Here is a 20783-nt window from a genome sequence, read left to right as displayed (position 1 = left end):
ATTTTTATTCACTGCCCAAGTATTTTACATTTTTACAATAATTAGAGGACACAGCATTTAACTTTCAACTGAAAAATATGCACTTTGTGTAATACATTTGGAAAAAATGTCCATTTACATTCTTTAGTGCCTTATATAGTCTTTTGTGCAAGGGTAACATCACTAACTCTACCTGCTCTGATTTAAAAGACACAAGAAAAAAAAAACAACCCACAACATAAACCAGCAGAAACAGAACAGCAGCCCACAATACAGTAAGGTTTCACAGATTACTGTTACTTTTCAGGCTTCTGTATCACATGGTGAGTCTGTTTGTTATACAGAAATAAAAAGTAGGTTTTCTTTTCCTTTTTTTTAGGAATAAGTGTCTGATTTCATTGCATACTTTTTCAGGTAGCTGGCTGTTTGTAAGCCTTACTTTTTTACGGCACCTTATATAAATTTCAAATATACCCACTATCAACCATATTATGAACAGATCTCATGAATGGCTCCCACTTATATAAGCAAACCAACTGGAATTTTCTGAGTATAGCTTCCTTATCTGAGTGAAGGTTGTGAGATAAGACTCCGTGTGTATATCTATAGACTAAATTTGTGCAGAGGGCTTATCTTTATTTGCCAATTTATGTGTTTGTACAAATGTAAAGCACCATAAATCAAAGCAGCAGTTCTTAAAGAATAAAATTGATAATTCTAAAATAATCAATGGAGTGGCAAAAAAAGCAGAAATATTTAGTGCTAAAGGAATTTTTTAAAAAATTGAAATGGAATATCAATGCCATCATTAGACTTACTATAAAGGAAAAAAATTACCTTGATCAGCATAGAAGAGACCAGTGACAAGGACTGTGTAGGTCAATTTTCCATTAGGTTTATTTGGGGCAAGCCATTTTAATTGAACATCTTTGGACCCATCAACAGTAACAAATATATCAACTGTTCCCTCAGGAGAAGCTTCCATGGTCCGAGCTTCTACCTGTAAATTCAACCATGAGACTGAGGTTTGTTGCCATAGTTTACAAACAGAAAAGGAATGAGAAATGCAAAATCTTAAGAAAAGTTATTTCTTTAGAAAAAAACATAACTAACACTGCAGGTGTCCTTATTTTTAAGCATTTTACTTTCCTTTCATCTACATTTGTTTGAAGCTGTCCAGCAGCTAACATACTTTATATGAAGACCCCTGTAAGGAACAGGAAATAAATACTAGAAAAGAATGAAAGATTAATTTCTTATTGAAAACACCATTGCACCTCATGTGGATGAATGAACTCAGCTTAGTGTTAGGGGAGGAAGCAGCAAGAGAAGACCACAGGTTTTTTAGTTTCTGCATTTTAAAAGACAACTGTAAGGAAGATGCCTTTAAATGCTGTAGAAAATTACTATAGATATTTGATAGAGAAAAAATATCCTTTGCAGAATATTGGTTGGTCCTTGAATTAACGTCTAATTTCACCTAATGAATTTAAGCTGCCATAAAAAGCAGATCATTAAGAGAAAACAAAATATGATAAAAGAGCTGGAAAATGTAATGAATATGAAAGATTTTTTTATATAAATAAATACTCATCCAATATTATAGAAATTTAGTTTTTAAATTCCACAACTGGTAGTAAACATTCAGTGCTACAGAACAAAATAATTTGCTATTACGTTATTTATGGCAACAAGTTTGTTTCTCATACATTATTTATTTGGTGTTTTCTAAGGTATAAGATGGTTTCACACCTTTCTAAGTGCCTCTCAGCTGCAAGTTCATGGGAGTGCTAATAAATGCTATTTTTAATCTGCCACACCTGCTCTGTCATCAAAATAACCAAACATGCTTTCTCTGTCCTTGAAACACAAATGTTTTAGTTTTTAGCATGTAAAAATTGGAAAGCTTATTGTTTACAAGTGCCAGGCTATATCTTTGATGTGCATTAATATCTCTATACATGCTTCCATATACATACACTCTATTCTATTTAAAATAGGTGAGCAGCTGCTGTAAAGTCAACAGGATAAAGTACATGCTTAAAGATAAACAAACGCTTCACAGATTTATTGGATCAGTGTCACATTGGTTATTTGGATATTTCAGTCAAAAACATCCTTATGGAAGAATTTGACTAAAATGCTCTTTCTAAACTAATTTCCTGTAAAGTTGTGCTGCTAAATGCAGGTATTCCAATCTCACCATGTCAGAAAGATGGAGAAATTAATACAAACTACTTTTTCTGCTGAAGAGGATTAAAATATTCTTAAACCAGTATGAATTTGTAGCAATCTGTACCACATCTTAAACAGCTGCAACAGCTGTATTGTCTCTGGCCTTTTCTTTACGACCTGCTATTCTTTCCAGTATAAAAAAATATTGAAACACTGTTTTGAATCAGTATATGTAGTATCCTCTACAGCTACACCTCTGCAGTGTATTTTGAAAATAATATTTGTGTAAAAAATGTACATTCTGTATATAAACATATGGCACAGAAAACCTGTTTGATATTTCTTTTTCTAAACATTACTTTATACACAATACTGTGATACTTTCAGATGTGCTGATTAATAACTTAATAAAAAATATTCTGCTATCATATGAGTAACACTAAATCATAGGATAGGAATAATAATAATATTGGGAAAACTTTGTCATTCATCTAAGTTTAAAAAGGAAGTACTAGCATACACATAAGCTAAAAACCTGAAATTTAAGTTTAATAGCAGTGCGTTGACATGACAAATATTCAGTGTTGACCATTGCCATTTATTTACAGGATATTTACAAAAGCTAACACACTTCAAACCCAGCAGAATTTCAGATCTCCTGAATTCCTCTAAAGAATCAATTAGAGGTCACAGTATTTCTTGATAACCCATATTTTTATTCCTTTTTAAGCAACAAAAAACAATTAGAACAGACACAAAAGCAATATCTTGGCTTTACTAGAAAAAGATTAAAATTTAGCATTTCTTAATTTACATGTTACCAATTTGCATCTCGCCTGAAAATAAATCATAGTCACTGAAAAAAAAAAAAGTTGAACAAAAACTATCTAACCCAAATAAAGAATTTACTGAAACACACTCACTACTAATGCTCTCATAACTAATTACGATCTTCAGAGCCACCTTCAGAAACATAAACTGAAGAAATCCTGTATTTAGGATAGTGACATAGCATTCATTCATTGATTAGGGCACATTAAGCATAAGATCAGCAATGAAAATAGCTGGAAGCATATCAGTTTACTGCTGGAAGATGTTTCCCATACTATATAGAGTAGAGGCAAAAAGTTGGGTTTTGGTTTTTTTTTTTTAAGTGCTGGATTTATTCTGTAACTGATACAAAAATATTTCAAAAAATCAAATGAAGATGCAATGCTTTAACTTCCTGGCAGCACTTAGGTGAGCCTAAATAAAGATGTTGTACTTCAATTCCTGTGATTAGAGATGGATCGCTGGCTTTGGAAAACAGTTTGCGTACTGATCATGGGATGCAGATGAGTATCGGCTACAGCAACCCCTACTTTGAATTGTTTGAAAAGTTAAGTTATGAGTCTGCAGTTCAGTGGAGATGTGAAAAAAGGCTACTAAAAATATTTTTTAAAACCTTAACTACTGCCATTCTGTTCTGTTGTTTTGATGCCTATTTGATAGGACAGAAGTACTGAAAACATACCTATTTCATCTGCATGCAAAGTCTGGAAACGACTTGTCTTAAACATCACTATTAACACAATGGATTAGGTTATTGAACATTGAATACCTTAAAACAAGGTTTGCTTTTGGGGTATATGTGAAGTTGTAAAAAATGTGCAAGAAAAACTGGCAAAAAGCCATTCAAGCTTTTAAGAGTAAATATCCTTCAAAGTAGAGCAAGCTATAAAATGTTTAATGGTTATAAAGTCTAGTCTTCTACAGATAGACGATGTTACCAGCATTTGAAAGAAAGCAATCTTGGAAAGAATATTGGAAATGTGACTAATGAATTATATCATAGAAATAAAATCTGGAAGTTCTTCCCAGAGCACGATATAGTGATACTATAAGTTATGATGGAAAAATAAACAGAACAACATGACAAACTCCCAAATCTTCCTTTTTTCTTTTTTCTTCCTTTTCTTGTTAGCAAAATTAAAATTGCACACATAAAGCTGAATTAAACAAAAAATGAAATCTCAGAATTAACACAGGTTTCCTTCTCAGTTATGCTTGAAAACAAAACTAAGCATAGTAGATATTATTCCAGTTATTCATCAGCTACAGTACTATGAAATCATACTGGATTTATCAGTTCAGCTACATGTCTAAAAAACTTTAGCAAAATAAAAAAGCTTCAGAAGGCTTGTTTTTCACATGTCAAATTTAATACTCCTGTATTCTCAAATCCTGAAAAAATGGGGTGTTGTACAAGACTGTTAAAATACGTCCAGTATAATATTTTGATCACATACTTGCATTCAAAAGATATTTACGAATCGCCATATTTTCCTTGCTCCTGTTGCCACTTCTGGCTTCTGCAATTCTCAAATTAACTTCAGTCCTTTCAGTCAGGCAGCTAGAAATTTGCTCATTACTGGAACAGTAACTCTTTCTTTATATACGTCCTTATAAATCTGGCTAAAGCACATCTGCACCTTTCGAACCTATTAACTCTATTTAATTTCAATAATGTGTGTTTCAGCCTCAAATTTTGCCTTTCTTCACTGTACCTATGTTCTACTTTGGAACAGTGCCTAACAATGACCTATCAAATCTTTAGCAGCTCTTAAACAGGATTTTTTTTTTTTTTAAATGTCACATTTTGCCAGATGGGTTAGTACTGACCAGAGTGAATCATCACCATTTACTCCGATATTCACTGTCATCTGACATTTATTACACTCCCAGAATGCAAATTAAGGTACTCACCAATGGACCCAAAGCACAACCTTTTGCAGTGCATGCCTGGACTCTGAAGGAATGCAGACTCCAAGGAGCAAGTCCATAAGCATAAAAACTTAACTGTGATGAATTTTGCATCAGAACACCATCCATATACAATCCATAGCTAGTAATGATACCTATAAAACAATGTGACAGCTCTCAGTTAGTATCTAAAGAGCTACAGAGTTTAGAAGAAAACTAATGCTACAGACATTAGGGTGGTAGTAGTAGTATTTCAAACAGTTTACGGTTAAGCAGATAAGTGTTTAGCGGGACTGTGTATGCAACACTTAGAAGAAACACATTCTCCTACCTTTAACTGTTGAAAACCTTGCAAGTGGATTGCATCTTTTTAAAACAATCATACTGTTCCAAAGATTACCCCTTAACAAACTTGGTTCTGGAAAGCAGCTAACATCACCTTGGAATCAGGAAAACCGAGGCAATTCTGTTTCACAGCCTACTCTGCATATGGCTATCAAAACAAGAACTAGAAAGACACACACAACCATCTCACATCTTAACAACTTTAGACCGAAAAAAAAAAAAAAGTGATCTACAATATAATTGAAACGTTGAAGGACAACTCAGGCCAGTGCTATAACTACAATAAATCTGTAAGAAATAATTTTGTCACACAAAAAGCCTTATTGATACTCATTTTTGTTGGTAGTTCTCTTAGATTTTCTGCATTTTGCCAACTAACTAGATACTTCATTAATTCGGGGGTTGGGGTTTTTTTTGGAAAACAGTTCTACCCACTTTTCTACACAAAACCACAAAATAGTATGAATTGCTGTTTCATTCTCAGTATGCTGTAGAAAAAGTCCTGAAGTAAACTATTCCTTACTTATTCAATCTAATGAAAGAAAACCTACTTGCAAACTCAAAACAAACATTAGTAAGACTTTTAGATAGAGGAAAGAATGGTCCTTCTGGTGTAATTGGCTAATACTGAGTCAAAAATTGCAAAATATCTCATTTATAAGGAAATCTAAATCTCTGCTCTTCCAAAGGTACATGATGGGATAGCATGAATCCTGTACAGACTATACAAACACAGTGTTTTGAATTTAATGAACTAAAGACTGAACTTGACAGTTTTGCTTCAACTTTGGAAGCTGAGCTTGCAACGGAATCCTTTTTCTCACGGCTATGCCTGCATCTTTCTCACTTTGGAATATTCTCCTTTTTAAAAAGCTATTTAAGTGTGAAATCTTAAGGCCAATAAATGCAAAGCTATAGTATTCATTAGAAGTGAGTTCAGTTCAGAGGATGCCTTCTCATCTTCCCATCATAGAAAACATCTTCGTATTGTAAAAATATAGCTGTCTGAATTGTTTGAAACTACATTGAGGAAGATTCTTTTTGAAATTGAGAAAAGATTCTCCCCTCTACTGAATGGAGAAATGCTTCGTAAATAAAAGTGTATACACAACTGTTTCAGCTGGGCTTTGAAGAGTTATACTTCAAAAGATTTATATGCTAAAGCAATGCACAGCGGAGTATGGTGAAGTGATTCACAGACTCCTCGAATCTTTTCTCTTCTAGAAAAGCGAGAGACTAAACTTAAGTCAGACAGTAGAGACGTGTGTGGGAGGAAGTCCTGGTAAATCTCACACTATCAATCCTACCACATTTGACAGGCTTCCTAAAGCAAAAATCCCTTGGGGTTCTGTGTCTAGTTGCTTGTAAAGCAAGGGCATTAATGGTTGATATTTGCCTTACACTAAATAAAAAAAATTATATATATCTATGTATTAAAAAATATTATATTTATCTCAGAGGAAAAATGTGAATGCTGGCATCAAGGATGTGTTTTGCAGGGGGTAAAAAACCCCAAACACTGAAGTACTTTAAGTACCTATAGCAGTAGCACTAGCCCTTTAAAGTAATGGACAAGTCACTATTAATTCCTTTGATGTTTGTGGTAACAGCACGAATCATGAGATCATTTGATATTAATGTGGGTGTCATATGTACCTCTATGGGATCCCCCACTGTAACTCAGTATTAATTAACTGCACCATTATTTTAAAGTGTTCCTAAACCACAGCACTATGCAGCATCAATACTCTGAGGAGCAGCTTGCTGGTCAATATTGTGAGCTTTTGTTAGTGATCTTAGTACTGTCAGAGAACAATCACCGTTAATAAGCTGATTTTATTTCTGCCTTTGCCTTATATTACTCTGATGGAGAAAATTACAGAATGAAAAGAAAGAAAAGAAGTACATTTCAGAACAAAAGGGCTAGTAGTCTGCCTTCAAGATGTGAAGTCATTTTTCTAAATTAGGCAATAATTCTTTTTGGCCAGGAATAAATAACTTAGCCTCTCTATTTCACCAGTATATGCTTCCAAACCATACTGAGAAAAAGTTCAAAGTCGGCCCAAAGTTTATGTACTTCTCAAGACTTGCTAGACATTCCTGACGTTTACCATCCATGAAATATTGAAGAGTTTAGCGCATTTTTGTGATTTACAAGGCTTCATGAGTGACACATGGTCACCATTAAAAGATGCCGTTTCTTCAAAATTATTAAGTCTAGGTAGCTAGATTAAATCTTGGTTTCACTGAAGACGAAATCTCTATTGACTATAGTACAACTATGTTTCACATTTTAACAGAAATCCAACAATGCAAATTAAGATTAAACTGAAGAAAGCTACACACGCTTCCCTTTTTCTTCTGCCTCTCCCCTTCCTGCATAAAGCCATCTAATCTGTCAATGATATTCCAGACATTAAAGATGAAAAGAGGTTTTGAATCTAAAGTGCTACAAGCACTTTACTCTTAAGGTACAATCCAGAGGTCAAATCTTAAGCAAACATACTTTTACCTACATCAATTTCACTGACTACAAACACAAGTCATCTCTCACAAGCACAAGGATTTGCAGGAACAAGTATTGGATTAGTTCACTGAATAATTTTATAAATCAGTTTTTACTATACCTAATATTTCCCATACAAATTCCATATAGCCTTGGCAGATACAGTCCTAATCAAGGCTTGATTTTATCTATGACCTGTACACAAGTGAAGTGAAGCTTTTGAGAAGTGACCATCTCAGGAAAATTTTCAATGGTGAAAAGAGATAAGGTTACTTTTTTGTCTGAATGGATTTTAAAAGAGCAGACCTCAAACTATGTGGCAAGAGTTTAATGGATATGTTCTGAAGAATACATGATTCTTTATGGAGGTCACAAGAACAGTGAAGGCTCAAAACAATATCTGATGCCACATGTCATTTCAGAAGCCTCTTCATATCTTGCCCTCAACTAAATGGTCAATATTGCTTATATTACACTATCTACATGTGACATGTATGTGATAGAAACAGAAGAGGGTTCTGCTGTAAAGTGGCATACTTCTGGGCCATGTCCCATCAACAAGTTATTGTTGGTTTGAAAATAAGACACAAAAAAATGTGCATATTACAGATATATTCAGCATATAATCTTTCAAATGTCTTTTTTCTACACCTGGTAGAAAATGTCATAAATGACATTTCTGAAGCAACTTTCAACTAAGAATTAGGTGTATCATTTTCCATTTTCTATGAAATGAATTTTTTTCAGAAAATAATGTAAATTGGCCTTAAATTCAACCAAAAACAGAGCCCAGAAATTCAATATCCATGTTTGGATAACATTAGCCTTTGACATCAAGATTGTCCCAAGTCTCAAAGCTTGACTGCCCCCATTGCACCATCTTTATGTAAAAGCCAAGTAAACTTTAATCCTATTTGCCACCTTTGCCCTCAAGGGTGGCATATTAATCCCCCTTAACTTTTTCTAGTTGGTGGCAAGCACCTGGAGTCCATGTGTATCAAGAGAGCCTAGTAAAGCCTATGCTGTTCAAACCCCAGTCACCCTACACACCCATTCAACAACAGCAACAGCTAATAAGCTTCCTCAGCCCATGGAAATAAACAGTAACTTCTGTCATGTAGGATCAGAAGAAAGGAGGAGGAAGATAAAGGAATGGCCCCAGAGATCACTAAGGAGATTACAATTTATGACACAACAATCTTTGCAATTCTGAGGTTTCCAGTTGAAACAAAGCCAAGTTCAGTAATTTCAAAAAGTACTACTTACACCTAGTAGACTAAAACTCACCGAGTTTGAACCAATTAAGCCAAAAGTGGCAGTTTCTTTTTGAAAAAAAAAAAAAACAAAAAAAACCAACAAAAAAACCAAACCTACATTAGAACTTCTGACTATGAGAATACACCAGTAAAATGCTGAAGTAAGAAAATTTAAGGGAAAGTTCCTTCTGCTGGTCTTTCTCATATTTCAGTCTTCTCAACTATGATATTTTTCAGCCTCCCACACAGTTTTAAAATACTGACACAGAGAGCGATTATAAATGACATGGCCACTAGGCAGCCCAAAAGATATGCTGAGAATAAACAAAACAGAGTTACTGAACAATGCAGGCTTTCCTGATTAAGCAGTTGCTCAGTGAAAAGTTGTAGAGCTGCTTCTTTTTTTTTCTTTTTTTTTTAATTCTTTTTATGCAATAAAGGGATGGAAACAGAAAATTGGAAAGAAAGAAATAGGAGAATGGGAAAATGTGTTATTAGTTACATGATCTTTTTTAAACTCCCCAAAAAGTGGGGAAGAAGAAGATGAAAAATGAGAGAAAATTTGCATACCCCTTCATTGTGCAAGTGTGAGCATGCTATGGTGAAAAAACAAAGTCCCTGCTCCCCTAATGCCCTTCTGGCTGCCAAATGCTCATGAGATGGCAATTCTTCCACTCTTAACCACTCAGCAAGAGCTCGCAGGTGAAAAGCAGCAGCCTTTCCCTGCAAGGCAGGACAGTGGCAGCTGACTTCGCTGAATCCCTTCCGTCAGTTCTGACCCTAAGGAAAACCCTCTAACAGCAACACGCATAGTATCCGCATATCACAAAAAGTAACAACAGTGTCAAGGGAAAAATACTCTATGGGCTTCAAATAGTGAAAAGATGTGAAAATACCAGAGAACATTTTTAAAGGGGAGATACATTCGGGAGGCCTACACAGGGTGTATTTGGGATTACAGAGGAGTCGGCTATATGGCAAATTTGGTAATTACCTAAACGCATTGTTCAAAACCCCAGTATAAAGGTGAACAGTGTTGTAATCAAGGCTGTTGAAACCTCTAGCTTCCATGGATGAAGGGACAAGGGACAGAAGAATATAATTTCTTTTGTAAAGCTCCCCTGATTCTTGTCACATCTGTTGCTCATTCAGTTCAGATTCACAGCTTTCATAACAAGCTATTTATTGTATTTCATAGAATCATAGAATCATTTAGGTTGGAAAGGACCTTTAAGATCATCAAGTCCAACTGTAAACCTAACATTGCCAAGTCCACCACTAAACCATGTCCCTAAGCACCACACCTACATGCCTTTTAAATACCTCCAGGGATGGTGACTCCACCACTTCCCTGGGCAGCCTTTTCCAATGCTTGATAACCCTCTCAGTGAAGAAATCTTTCCTAATATCCAATCTAAACCTCCCCTAGTGCAACTTGAGGCCATTTTCTCTTGTCCTATGACTTGTTACTTGGGAGAAGAGACCGACACCCACCTCGCTGCAGCCTCCTTTCAGGTAGTTTTAGAGAGCAATAAGGTCTCCCCTCAGCCTCCTTTTCTCCAGGCTAAACAACCCCAGTTCCCTCAGCTGCTCCTCATAAGACTTATTCTCTAGACTCTTCACCAGCTTCGGTGCCCTTCTTTGGACGCGCTCCAGCACCTCAATGTCTTTCTTGTAGCGAGGGGCCCAAAACTGAACACAGTACTCGAGGTGTGGTCTCACCAGTGCCCAGTACAGGGGAACAATCACTTCCCTGCTCCTGCTGGCCACACTATTCTGATACAGGCCAGGATGCCATTGGCCTTCTTGGCCACCTGCACACACTGCCGGCTCATATTCAGCTGGCTGTTGACCAGCACCCCCAGGTCTTTTTCTGCCAGGCAGTTCTCCAGCCACTCTTCCCCAAGCCCGCAGCGCTGCATGGGTTTGCTGTGACCCAAGTGCAAGACGCAGCACTCGGCCTTGTTGAACCTCATACAGTCGGCCTCAGCCCATCGATCCAGCCTGTCCAGATCCCTTTGTAGAGCCTTCCTACCCTCAAGCAGATCAACTCTCCAACCCAACTTGGTGTCATCTGCAAACTTACTGAGGGTGCACTAACACCCTCAGTTGTTTCCTAAACACCCTCAGTTGTTTCCTAACAACCTATTTATTGTATTTAAAAGAAGAGCCAAGCTGTACATAGTAAATGCTGTATTAACAACAAGGTACAACATGCAAATTTAGTCATGTATTCCCAACTTTTAGTTGCTTTAAAGGAAGCTTGTGGAAATTTATTTATCAAACTATAGGTCTTTATCCTCTGCTGTTGATATGCATATATAAATGTATGTATGTATATATTTATATTTCTTTGATTAGTTAAACCACTCTGTAAACTATTTCCATTTTTTCCCACATTGCAAGGATAACAGGATCAGGTCCTGACATGAACTATTACACGTAAAAAATGCCCATTTCATTGAACATTATTCAGACTTTAGTCACTAAGCCACACACATGGCCATCCTGCCTTCCTTCCCCCCTTAGTCCCTGCCCCCATCCCTTACTCATCCCCTTTTTCCTTCCTCCTTGCCTTCCTCTAAGCCTTTGCCAGGTATGCTGATGGGATTTTAGAAATGGGGTTAGAGGTTTTCGAAGGGGCTGGGAGGCAAAATCTTCCAATATGACTTCCAGACAAAGAACCATAAAATATCAAATACATTATTTAACAGCAGATGACATACTCTTATTTCTTTCTAAAAGTAATGTACAACATTACAGAATATTACATATATGTAGCTTTACAATCAGCAATTTTGGGGCAGTCGTTTAAAGTGCCTTGTAGTGAAGTTGTATAAGTAGGACGTGGTCTACCACAATTGAAAGTGGGGAAAAACTTGCAGTGGAAAAATGAAATTCATGTGAAAACACTGTGATAAATAACTGATATATGTCAATAAGATAAGCCAATGAAGAAAAACATTTCTGTTGCTTTAAATTCAGTGATTTCTGCATAACATCTTCTGCTGTGATTTAAACTGTTATATGGATGATAATAAAATCAAGGTGAATTCCAAGGCCCTATGATACTGCACAATATTAGAAATATAAATTTTTTCCAAAAGTTTTACACATGGATATTTCACAATGGAAAACATTTCTAAACAAAAGAAGGTATATTATTTAACTTCCACAGCCATGGAAATATATACCTTCAAGAAGACTACATGGAACACAAATCTAATGATTATTACATAACAATTAATGTAAAAGAAATTAATGTTTTATTAGAGGGTGAAATGAACATCCTAGACTGATATTCTCCAAGAATGCCTATTCCTCAGCATAGTTGTCCTGGAAAACATTAAACAATGAGATGCAGTACACAAGAACTATCAAAAGGGAGCACTTTTGAGCCACTGAAACCGTACGATAGGCTGAAAACCACAATCTCCTAGCTGCGGACAATGATACTATCTCAGGTACTTTATGTGCTAAAATGATCATTAAAAATTAAGCACCACATATAAGCTGCCATTTAGAATATTAATTTACCTTTACTAATCATCTTTTTAACTTGAGGCTAAAAGAGTTCACTTACCATTCGGATACTCAGGCTTAGTCCATGAGATGTTAAAGGAGTCAGACGAATATGACTGGGCTTTTGGAGCAGGAACAACTTCTGGTGTACTCTCTTCTGTTAGAGCTGTGCTAGCTTCACTTACTGAACATCCACCTCCAGTGCAAGCCTTAGAATATGAATCAAAACAAATACATATATTTCAATGTAATACCAATAATTTTAGCGATGATTTTTGGTACAGTTTTATAACTTTTATGTATCTAAACTTAGTAAGTCTGTGTTTTTCACAGAAGATACTTTTCTTAGCATAGATTTGTTTACCTGTTTTCTTAAGTAACAAGATGTGCTACTCATGATACTTAGTTTTCAGGTATAATATGGCTAAAACATTATACTAATGTTTGACTTGCAGCATTTTGCATCTGACTGTGATTTCAGAATCACAATTAGATTTCCACTGCTTTTGCAGCCACAGTTAAAGAAAATTACACTACAATATGTATCATTTACAGTGCAATACTCTTCTGGAATTGACTGAAAAGCTCTCACAAGTTCCAGACACAGAATATACTGGCCAACTTGCAACGTACTTAAAAAATTATCTCGATGAATAGTCATTGAGAAAAAAAAGCCATTCAGACAGTACTGCACTTGATGACAGCAGAGTGGTGTGCAGATGCAATTAAAATAGTGAAAAAGCAGTCTATAATAAATCAATATGCAACAGTTATTATTACATGTTTATGGATAACAAAGACAAATCATTTGTATTTCAGTTACCAGAGAAGAAAAGACTGATTACATGATTTTTACATTTTGCTTTATTATGAAACAATACGATGTTCAAGAAAATGTGCCTATCAGCCTATATAACAGGTTTTTAAAGTTTTACATGCACAAACATAAGACTACACAGCTACAGTCCTTGTGTGTGCTGGTTTTCCAATTACTTGCAGTAAGATCAATGACAAGAGATGAGTTCTTAGAGAAGTTAAAAAAAAAATAGAAGAATATATAAACGCTGTACTGTATTTAAAGATTTTTGGTTTAGTTTATTGTTTATTTTTAATTTTATTCTTTAGCAATAAAAAAAAATCAAACCCTGAATTTAACAAAGATTCAGATTCAGACATACTCTTAATTAAAACTTATGTGATCACCTGTGTTTTTAGGAGCTGCCCACATGCTGAAGTAGATAAGTAGCCTGCTCTGGATCATCAGCACACAAAGGAAAAATAACCTTGCTGTCCAGATCTCCAGGAATAAAATGTTTCTCTCAATCTAGTATATTTTATTTGAAAGGATTATCTTCAATTTCCCATTTCCCAGTGTGTTTCAAATCAGAGCACAGTCAACATACTTCCTATCCCACTCCAAAAGGGTATACTAGCCCCACGGGCAAAAATAAGAACTGTTTGTAAATGAGAGGCTATTTTATACACCAAGATTGTTTTGATTTCACTGGAAATTACACTCCCAACACAACTACAAAATGACTCCCTGTGTTCAGTCTGGGCTATCAAATAAAGATGAAAGAATGCAACATGCAACCTCAGTTTTGGGAACATCTGAAAATGACATTTACTGTAAACATGATAGTGTTTAAAAAAAAAAAAAAAAGTCAGCTTAGATGGACGTTCAGATAACTGTCAGCATTTTGATAAGGAAATGTTTAAAAACATCACCCTTCCAGAAAAGGCAGACTATTCTTCAAATGATTTCACTTCTACTGGCTTCATGAAGAAGCCAAAAAGACCAGCTCTGGAAGACCTCTTTCTTGTACATTCCTCATTGCCTTGCTAAACAAGTTCCACCAAGCCTTCCTCAACAGTGGAGGGCTTTTTCATTCAAGGGCTCAGTAACAGTAGCCCTCCCGTTCATTTATTTCTTGAATTTCATGAAGCTTGATTTTTGTATCTCTCAAACTTGCTGGGGTATGAACTTTCTGATTCTTCTAATGAAAATCAGTAAAAGACAGCTCATCTACATTTTAAATGGTGGGATTTTAGATCAGTGTATCCAAAGGGAGTGGGCATTGCTAGGACTCTGGCAATCACATCCAGTCATGCTCAAAGCCATGAAATCCTACACCTAGATCGAGCCCCATTGTGCCATTCTGAACTTCACTGAGAAACAGATTTGAGGCACAATCTGCAAAAATACCAAAGCTTCTAGAGGGCCAAAGGACAGATACAAACCACATAACAAGACACCGCACAGCCATCCTCCAGCTAGCACCTGAGCTAGCTTACCCACACAACACAGCTGTGAGGAGATACTGGCTTAACAGTTAAATCACAAAAGCACTCAAGTCATATAAAGGGGTGTGCCACCCCAGCTACTAAATGCAGCCTTTCAGCTTTTCATTTGCTTTCAGATTGGCCTGGCTCACACCCATACAGCTTAGAGCATGAACAGAGCAAAAGCAAGTTCCTTTGCACTAATCCGTGGAGACATGACCTTAAGACTTCTCAGCTGACTTCTGGAAAGAAGCATTGGGTTTGTTTATAAAAGCTGCTGCACTCATTTATGAATACAATTGCTACATATTAAATGGCAGTGATCAATTGTGAAAATTGGTACCAAGACACAAAGATAAACATTTTGCTAACTTCATGTAATGTACATATATTAACCTGTCACACAAAAGTTAAAGCCAGCAGGCTGTGAGGTGTTGAAAGTTCTGCTGATGAAGATCCTGATTCCTGTGTTCAAAGCTGCAACTTTTGATAACTCAACTTCCAATTTTTCACACAAACCAAAACCAGTTTTTGCATGGATACAAAACAAAATTAATATTACCTGTGAAACAAGGAAAAGAAAAAGGTTCTAGCTGATAGAAATATTTCATTCTAACAAAAAAAAAAAAAAAGGGAAGAATTTAGTTGTTTCCTGTGTTGAAGGTATTCTATTGTTGTTTTAATTTAAAAGTTGTATTGAAATTAAGATTATATGTGAAACACTAAATATTTCAATTTCTTTCCAGGTGTGTGTGTGTGATTATTTCATTTGTTTGTTTTGTTTGTTTTTTCATCAAGTATAACATTTGGCCACATTTAAGCTTCATAACTTGTAAATCTCTAATATTACATTCTTCTCAAACTAGTCAGACAAGTTCTAAATACAATGGGTCCAATGTTTAGATAGAAAGTTATCACACCTCAAAGGTATTGGGCAGTTCATGCACTTTTAGACTTGCTATTTTCAAAGCTGCAAGGACATTTAGATGTTCTAACCTGCCTATCACAGACCATTGCATTTTATCCAGGTAAATCTGGTTATCTTCTTCACCAGAAGATATCTTTTCTTACTTTCTGGTTACCACTGATGCAATGCAAATATTAAAACAAAACAAAACAAAACACAAAGAGAAATAAAACATAAAGATCAAAGGTTCCTAAAAATGTATTCAGTAACTTCTAGAAAAGCTGTACACGTTAATGAAGTAAAAACAAAGTCCATACAACACTTCTTTATTTTAACCACATCCCAAGACAGAGCCACAAAAAAAAGCAGTCCCAGTTGCTCTCCAGATCCTAGCTGTTAATTCTCTCCTGATCCTTTCTCCTTGCACCCCCATGCACAGGAGCTGGGCAGGAGCAGAGAAGAGCTGTGGCATAGTGAAGGCCAGCACAAATTCTTTTGATAGTCCCACTTGCTTACAAAGGCATAAAATATTTGTTGAAGTACTGCCTTAGTTTTGGACATGGTGCTATTTTATATGCTATACAATTTACTATGCTGAAGTATCGAGGCACAAATGAATTAATTTCAACATGAATCTAAGCTTTAATTAGACTGAATATCCTTGCTTTTTCAAGTTCAAGTCAGATCCTTATCATTACCTGAAGGTAGTTTATTTTTTGTGGTATAATATTTAGAACATTCAAGAGCATGTTAAGAAAAAAATGAATGCATACCCAGTCTACATAAATGTAAATTTATTCATAATCAAGAGCAGAATATTTTTCTATGGCATTTATCAAAGCAAATATCCTTATATAGGTATTGTTATAAAATGAACAGTGTGCTTAAAACAAGGGACAATCCCATGCTTTTATGCACATATTTTCAGATTTGTTAGTGAGCTGAAGCTGTTCTCTTTCATCACAAAATAAAACCAATGATAAAGAAATGCAATGAAAACACCAAGGTCTTTTAAAATGTTTTGAATAAACAAACTGCTACTTTACACTAAACTCTTTTCCTCTCTGCTATTTCCTTCTACATACACATTTTCTGAAGAAAGAGCAAATTAGCATGGTACAAAATAGGAAAGCTTAACATTTTCATATACATTGAACATTTTCTTGTAAGCTGGGGGCAGAAGTCATTTTCTAAGTCTTTCATATATTTCTGGTCAATTTTCTATTTGTTATCATCCAACTTATCCTTGAAGAAAATTTTTATTTAGATTACATACACATTTTTTGAGGGCCTGTTTTGAAACAAAACACCTACTGTTGTTCAGGATGGTTCATCTACCTTAGTTTCAGAAAGAAGAGGTTAAACAAAGTGGACACATGAACCATTAAGTATTTAAGATGTTAACAAATTCAGAATCATTTTCACCATTCAACACCTCTACTACACATCTTTAAAACTTACAGCTAGCTTTATGAGGTATTCAGTACCCGGAAAAAGCTGCTGAATAGTAAAATCCCGAAAAAGTTCTGTGCTGTTATAGATTACATTCCACTTTGTAAAATTCTGCTCATTGCTGGCAATATAAATTGTATAGCGATCTAGGATTCCATTTACTTCTACTGGTTCTTTCCATCTGCAAATAAAAGCAAAATATGATTAAGACCAGCAAAGATTCAGACTGTACTGAAAAAAGTAAGGCTTTGTTTAGGGGACTTTGTAGGGTTTATTTTAAGAATTTGAAAACATAGTTTTGCAACCATCAAAATAAATCTAAGGCATACCTCTAATGCAGTACTTGTATTCAAACGATTACAGTAACACACAAAGCAGGGGCTACAAAATGGGCATATCACCAGAACATTTCCTGCACTGAAGTTTGCAGAGGCTATGCCCATATGTAGGTTATACTGATTGCGTAAAGACAAAATGGAAATTAAGTTGGCAAGTGATAATCAGAAGGTTCACAGAACCACTAAACTAATCACTTCTATGCATTTAATCATAATAAATTTAATTTTATGTCACAAACCCTTCCCCTGATTGAACTCACTGGAATTCTTGAATAAACTGATGCACTACTGTGTTGTCAGGAAAGAAGAAATCCTTACTTACTGTACATATATCGTTCTAGAATCCAAAACCGTCAGGACTGGGGCATCTACATGAGATGGTGGCAGCTGTGCTGTAAACAAGGTGACCTGGGAACTGTTTGTACAGCCAGCAAGCGTGCATGCAGTGAGCAGAAACTGGTGTGGCGTAAAAACTGCCAAATCTAGGGTAAAAAAGGAATATGAATTTACTTTGTATATTAATTTTACCTTGTTTTTCTGTAATTTTCAGAAGGTAGTGAATTCAGAAAATCAAGTGGAGGTGGGACCTGTACCTCTTAAATGTTTCAGATTTGTCTCAGAGGAGTGAATAGGTGCTGGTTGTTTAATATCAAATAACTGCAAATTTTGACTACTAATAGGTCTACAGGGTGCGCTTTGGTTGAGATGACCCCATTGTACAGTACATTTACACTAGAACATACACGGCCCAAACAAAACAAAGATGTTAGCCTCTTAGGTGTTACACACTATATCAATTTGCTACAGTGCCAAATGAACACCTTTAAGATGATTAAATCAAATCAAATCAAATTAATGGAAAAACAAGTACAGGTTCATTAACACAGCCAGATTGTATTTTTTTTAAAATGTGCTGTATGATACATGAATGTCAAGCATCAACATATACAATGACTGACTCCATGCAGATTTCACTATAAGCATGAACACAAAGGAAGCTCATTGTTACCACCACTCATACTGGTCTGTTCTCTCTTTGCTTGTTTGTCTTCAGCTGCATGAATGCCAAACCTCTGTAAAATATATTTCAGTAAAGACAAGCTGTCTAATGCAAAACAACTGTTAAATGGTTATTTATTATGAAGGTATCTTGAGTTTCAATCACTGCAGAAAACGGTGAATAAAATGTAGCATCTTTACTGAGTAAATATTCTAAAAGATCTTTAGCTTCATATGTTCTTCCCTATACCAATAAAGGAATGTTTGTCAGAAAAATTATAGTAGGAAAGTAATGCAGACATAGTTTTCTAATGTTTTTCATTTTTTTTTTATTACAATACAAATCACAGATTTTAATGAGCAAATCCTTTAAGAAGGAATTGACAATTGAGGTTTTGGCAACAGTGCAAGCTAAAGAAGTAAAATGCTTATGTTATAAATACACATTTTTAGTATGCCAGAAAAGTTCTGGGTTTTTGCAAGACATAACAAATGCTAGTGTTTTCAGAACTAAATAGTATCAAACTATCATTCTGTACAAAAATATTTGTGAGCACAAATTTAAAAATTGCAACTGGATGACAAAGACACCATGAAAGCAGAAATGTTGTAGACCCAACTTCTTTCTCATCAGTTTTCCCCTCATACAAAGTCTCCAGCCCCTGCCAGAATGGAATTCCTTCTGATTTACTCTGTGTGAGAGAGAATAAACTTGTGCATTTTTACTGAAAATGCATTATCACTCAGTGGTAGTGTTCTATGGAGCACATGGCAAAGTGTGAGTTAAAAAAAATGCCATAACTAAAAAAAAAAAAAAATCATCAAGTGAATGCCTGTAAAACAGTGACATGTTTAATCAACATAATGGGGCTGATTCTACCAGGGTTAAGCAGTGCTTATGTGGGTGAGAGGGAGAAAGCACACTCCAGAGCAGGTGCTCAAGCTGGCTCAGCAAGCATAGAAAGTAAACTCCACATACTGTACCAACTGTATTGCATTCATTAGTGTATACCTCCCTGGATTACTTGTTCCTTGCAGCTGCCATCAGAGAAGCCACAAAAAGTACAGATGGAGATGGAAGTCTGTGAGACAAGTATCAGATACTCCATTTTCTGAGTGGGCAAACAAGTGACCAGAAGGATTTTACTTTTAGCAATCCTAAAATAAACAGTTGAAAGCAATCCATAGCACCTATTTAATTCATATCCTTGTATACAGTGAATACACATTCTTCTAAGTTGAAGCTGTATTGCAGGGCTTCACTTAGCAGAGTGAATATAACACGAGGGAAGGGAAAAGAGAAAAAGTGGATTTCTCCTTTTCCATTTGTTTATGTTGGATCACTGTTTTCCTCATACACAGATTTGGGATGGGGGTTGGAGAGGAGTATTTTTCTCTCCTTTAAGGAAAATTCCTCATCAAGGAACTGCTTTTTTTTAAAAAGGTAGCTTGTACTGAAACTCTGATTTGATGCACACTATAGCTGATGAGACTACTTGCATGCATAAGAGTTTCTGGAAATACCTAGTTAAATTTGAAGAGGAAAGAACTTTGTCAAGGATGAAGAGAATGAAAGATGGAAAAATGTTTTATTTCTCTCCCTGAAAAAAACAAGTGACTACAAGTTACTATGTGTGTCTCAGTGCCCGGAATGGAAAAAGTGAAAAGACACGACAGGGAAACATGCGAAGTTTAAAAGAACAAGAATAACAAGGAATGGAAACACAGAACATATGAGCAGCAAGATCCTTTAGGATCAACTGATAAGCATACTGAGAGGGGAGGGAAGGAGAGGAGAGGTTAAAAAAAAGAGTAGAAAGATAAAATATGGAAAAAAGAAAAACTGTCACCAGGATCAAAGGAAATCTTTGTTCCTCATCTTGATTTAATAATGCCAACATATTTTGACTAATAAATGCTGAATAGAAAGTTTCAATGGAATCTAAAAGATTTAGGTGGGATAAAGGCTAAAAAGAAAAATGATGTTAGTGGGAGCAGGAGAAGAAAACACAGAAATCAGTGACTTAGGAATGTCACTCAAAGCATGAGCTTTGCAGTCAATGAAAATCTCTCCACAGACTTCATCAAGGTTTGGATGAGTCCACAAATATAGTGTTGGTAGTATTTGTAAAAGGTTAGAACCAGAAACTGACAAACTGTACAATAAAAATCATATTACATCACAATTGATGCAATTACTTGTCACAATCTGATTTGGCAAGTATTTTCCTATTTAAAGTTCAAAGTGTTTCATAATGGATCAATGGATTCAAACAACT

The 20783-nt window shown here is 35.5% G+C and overlaps 1 protein-coding gene across 5 annotated transcripts in view; it reads right to left on the bottom strand.

Annotated features, from left to right (window-relative positions):
* USH2A (usherin) overlaps positions 1-20783 on the bottom strand; it is a 394137-nt gene that overhangs the window by 176988 nt on the left and 196366 nt on the right. For all 5 annotated transcript variants that reach the window (XM_069800131.1, XM_069800130.1, XM_069800132.1 and 2 more), the window contains exons 33-37: positions 17828-17987; positions 17177-17348; positions 12587-12734; positions 4900-5051; positions 817-979 (exon numbers count right to left, since the gene is read on the bottom strand). In XM_069800131.1, the coding sequence (XP_069656232.1) occupies positions 817-979; positions 4900-5051; positions 12587-12734; positions 17177-17348; positions 17828-17987 (795 nt within the window). The remainder of the gene's footprint in view (positions 1-816; positions 980-4899; positions 5052-12586; positions 12735-17176; positions 17349-17827; positions 17988-20783) is intronic.

This window comes from Haliaeetus albicilla, chromosome 13 (assembly GCF_947461875.1).
Source record: "Haliaeetus albicilla chromosome 13, bHalAlb1.1, whole genome shotgun sequence".
Taxonomy (NCBI): domain Eukaryota; kingdom Metazoa; phylum Chordata; class Aves; order Accipitriformes; family Accipitridae; genus Haliaeetus; species Haliaeetus albicilla.
This window is presented reverse-complemented; position numbering and strand designations above follow the sequence as displayed.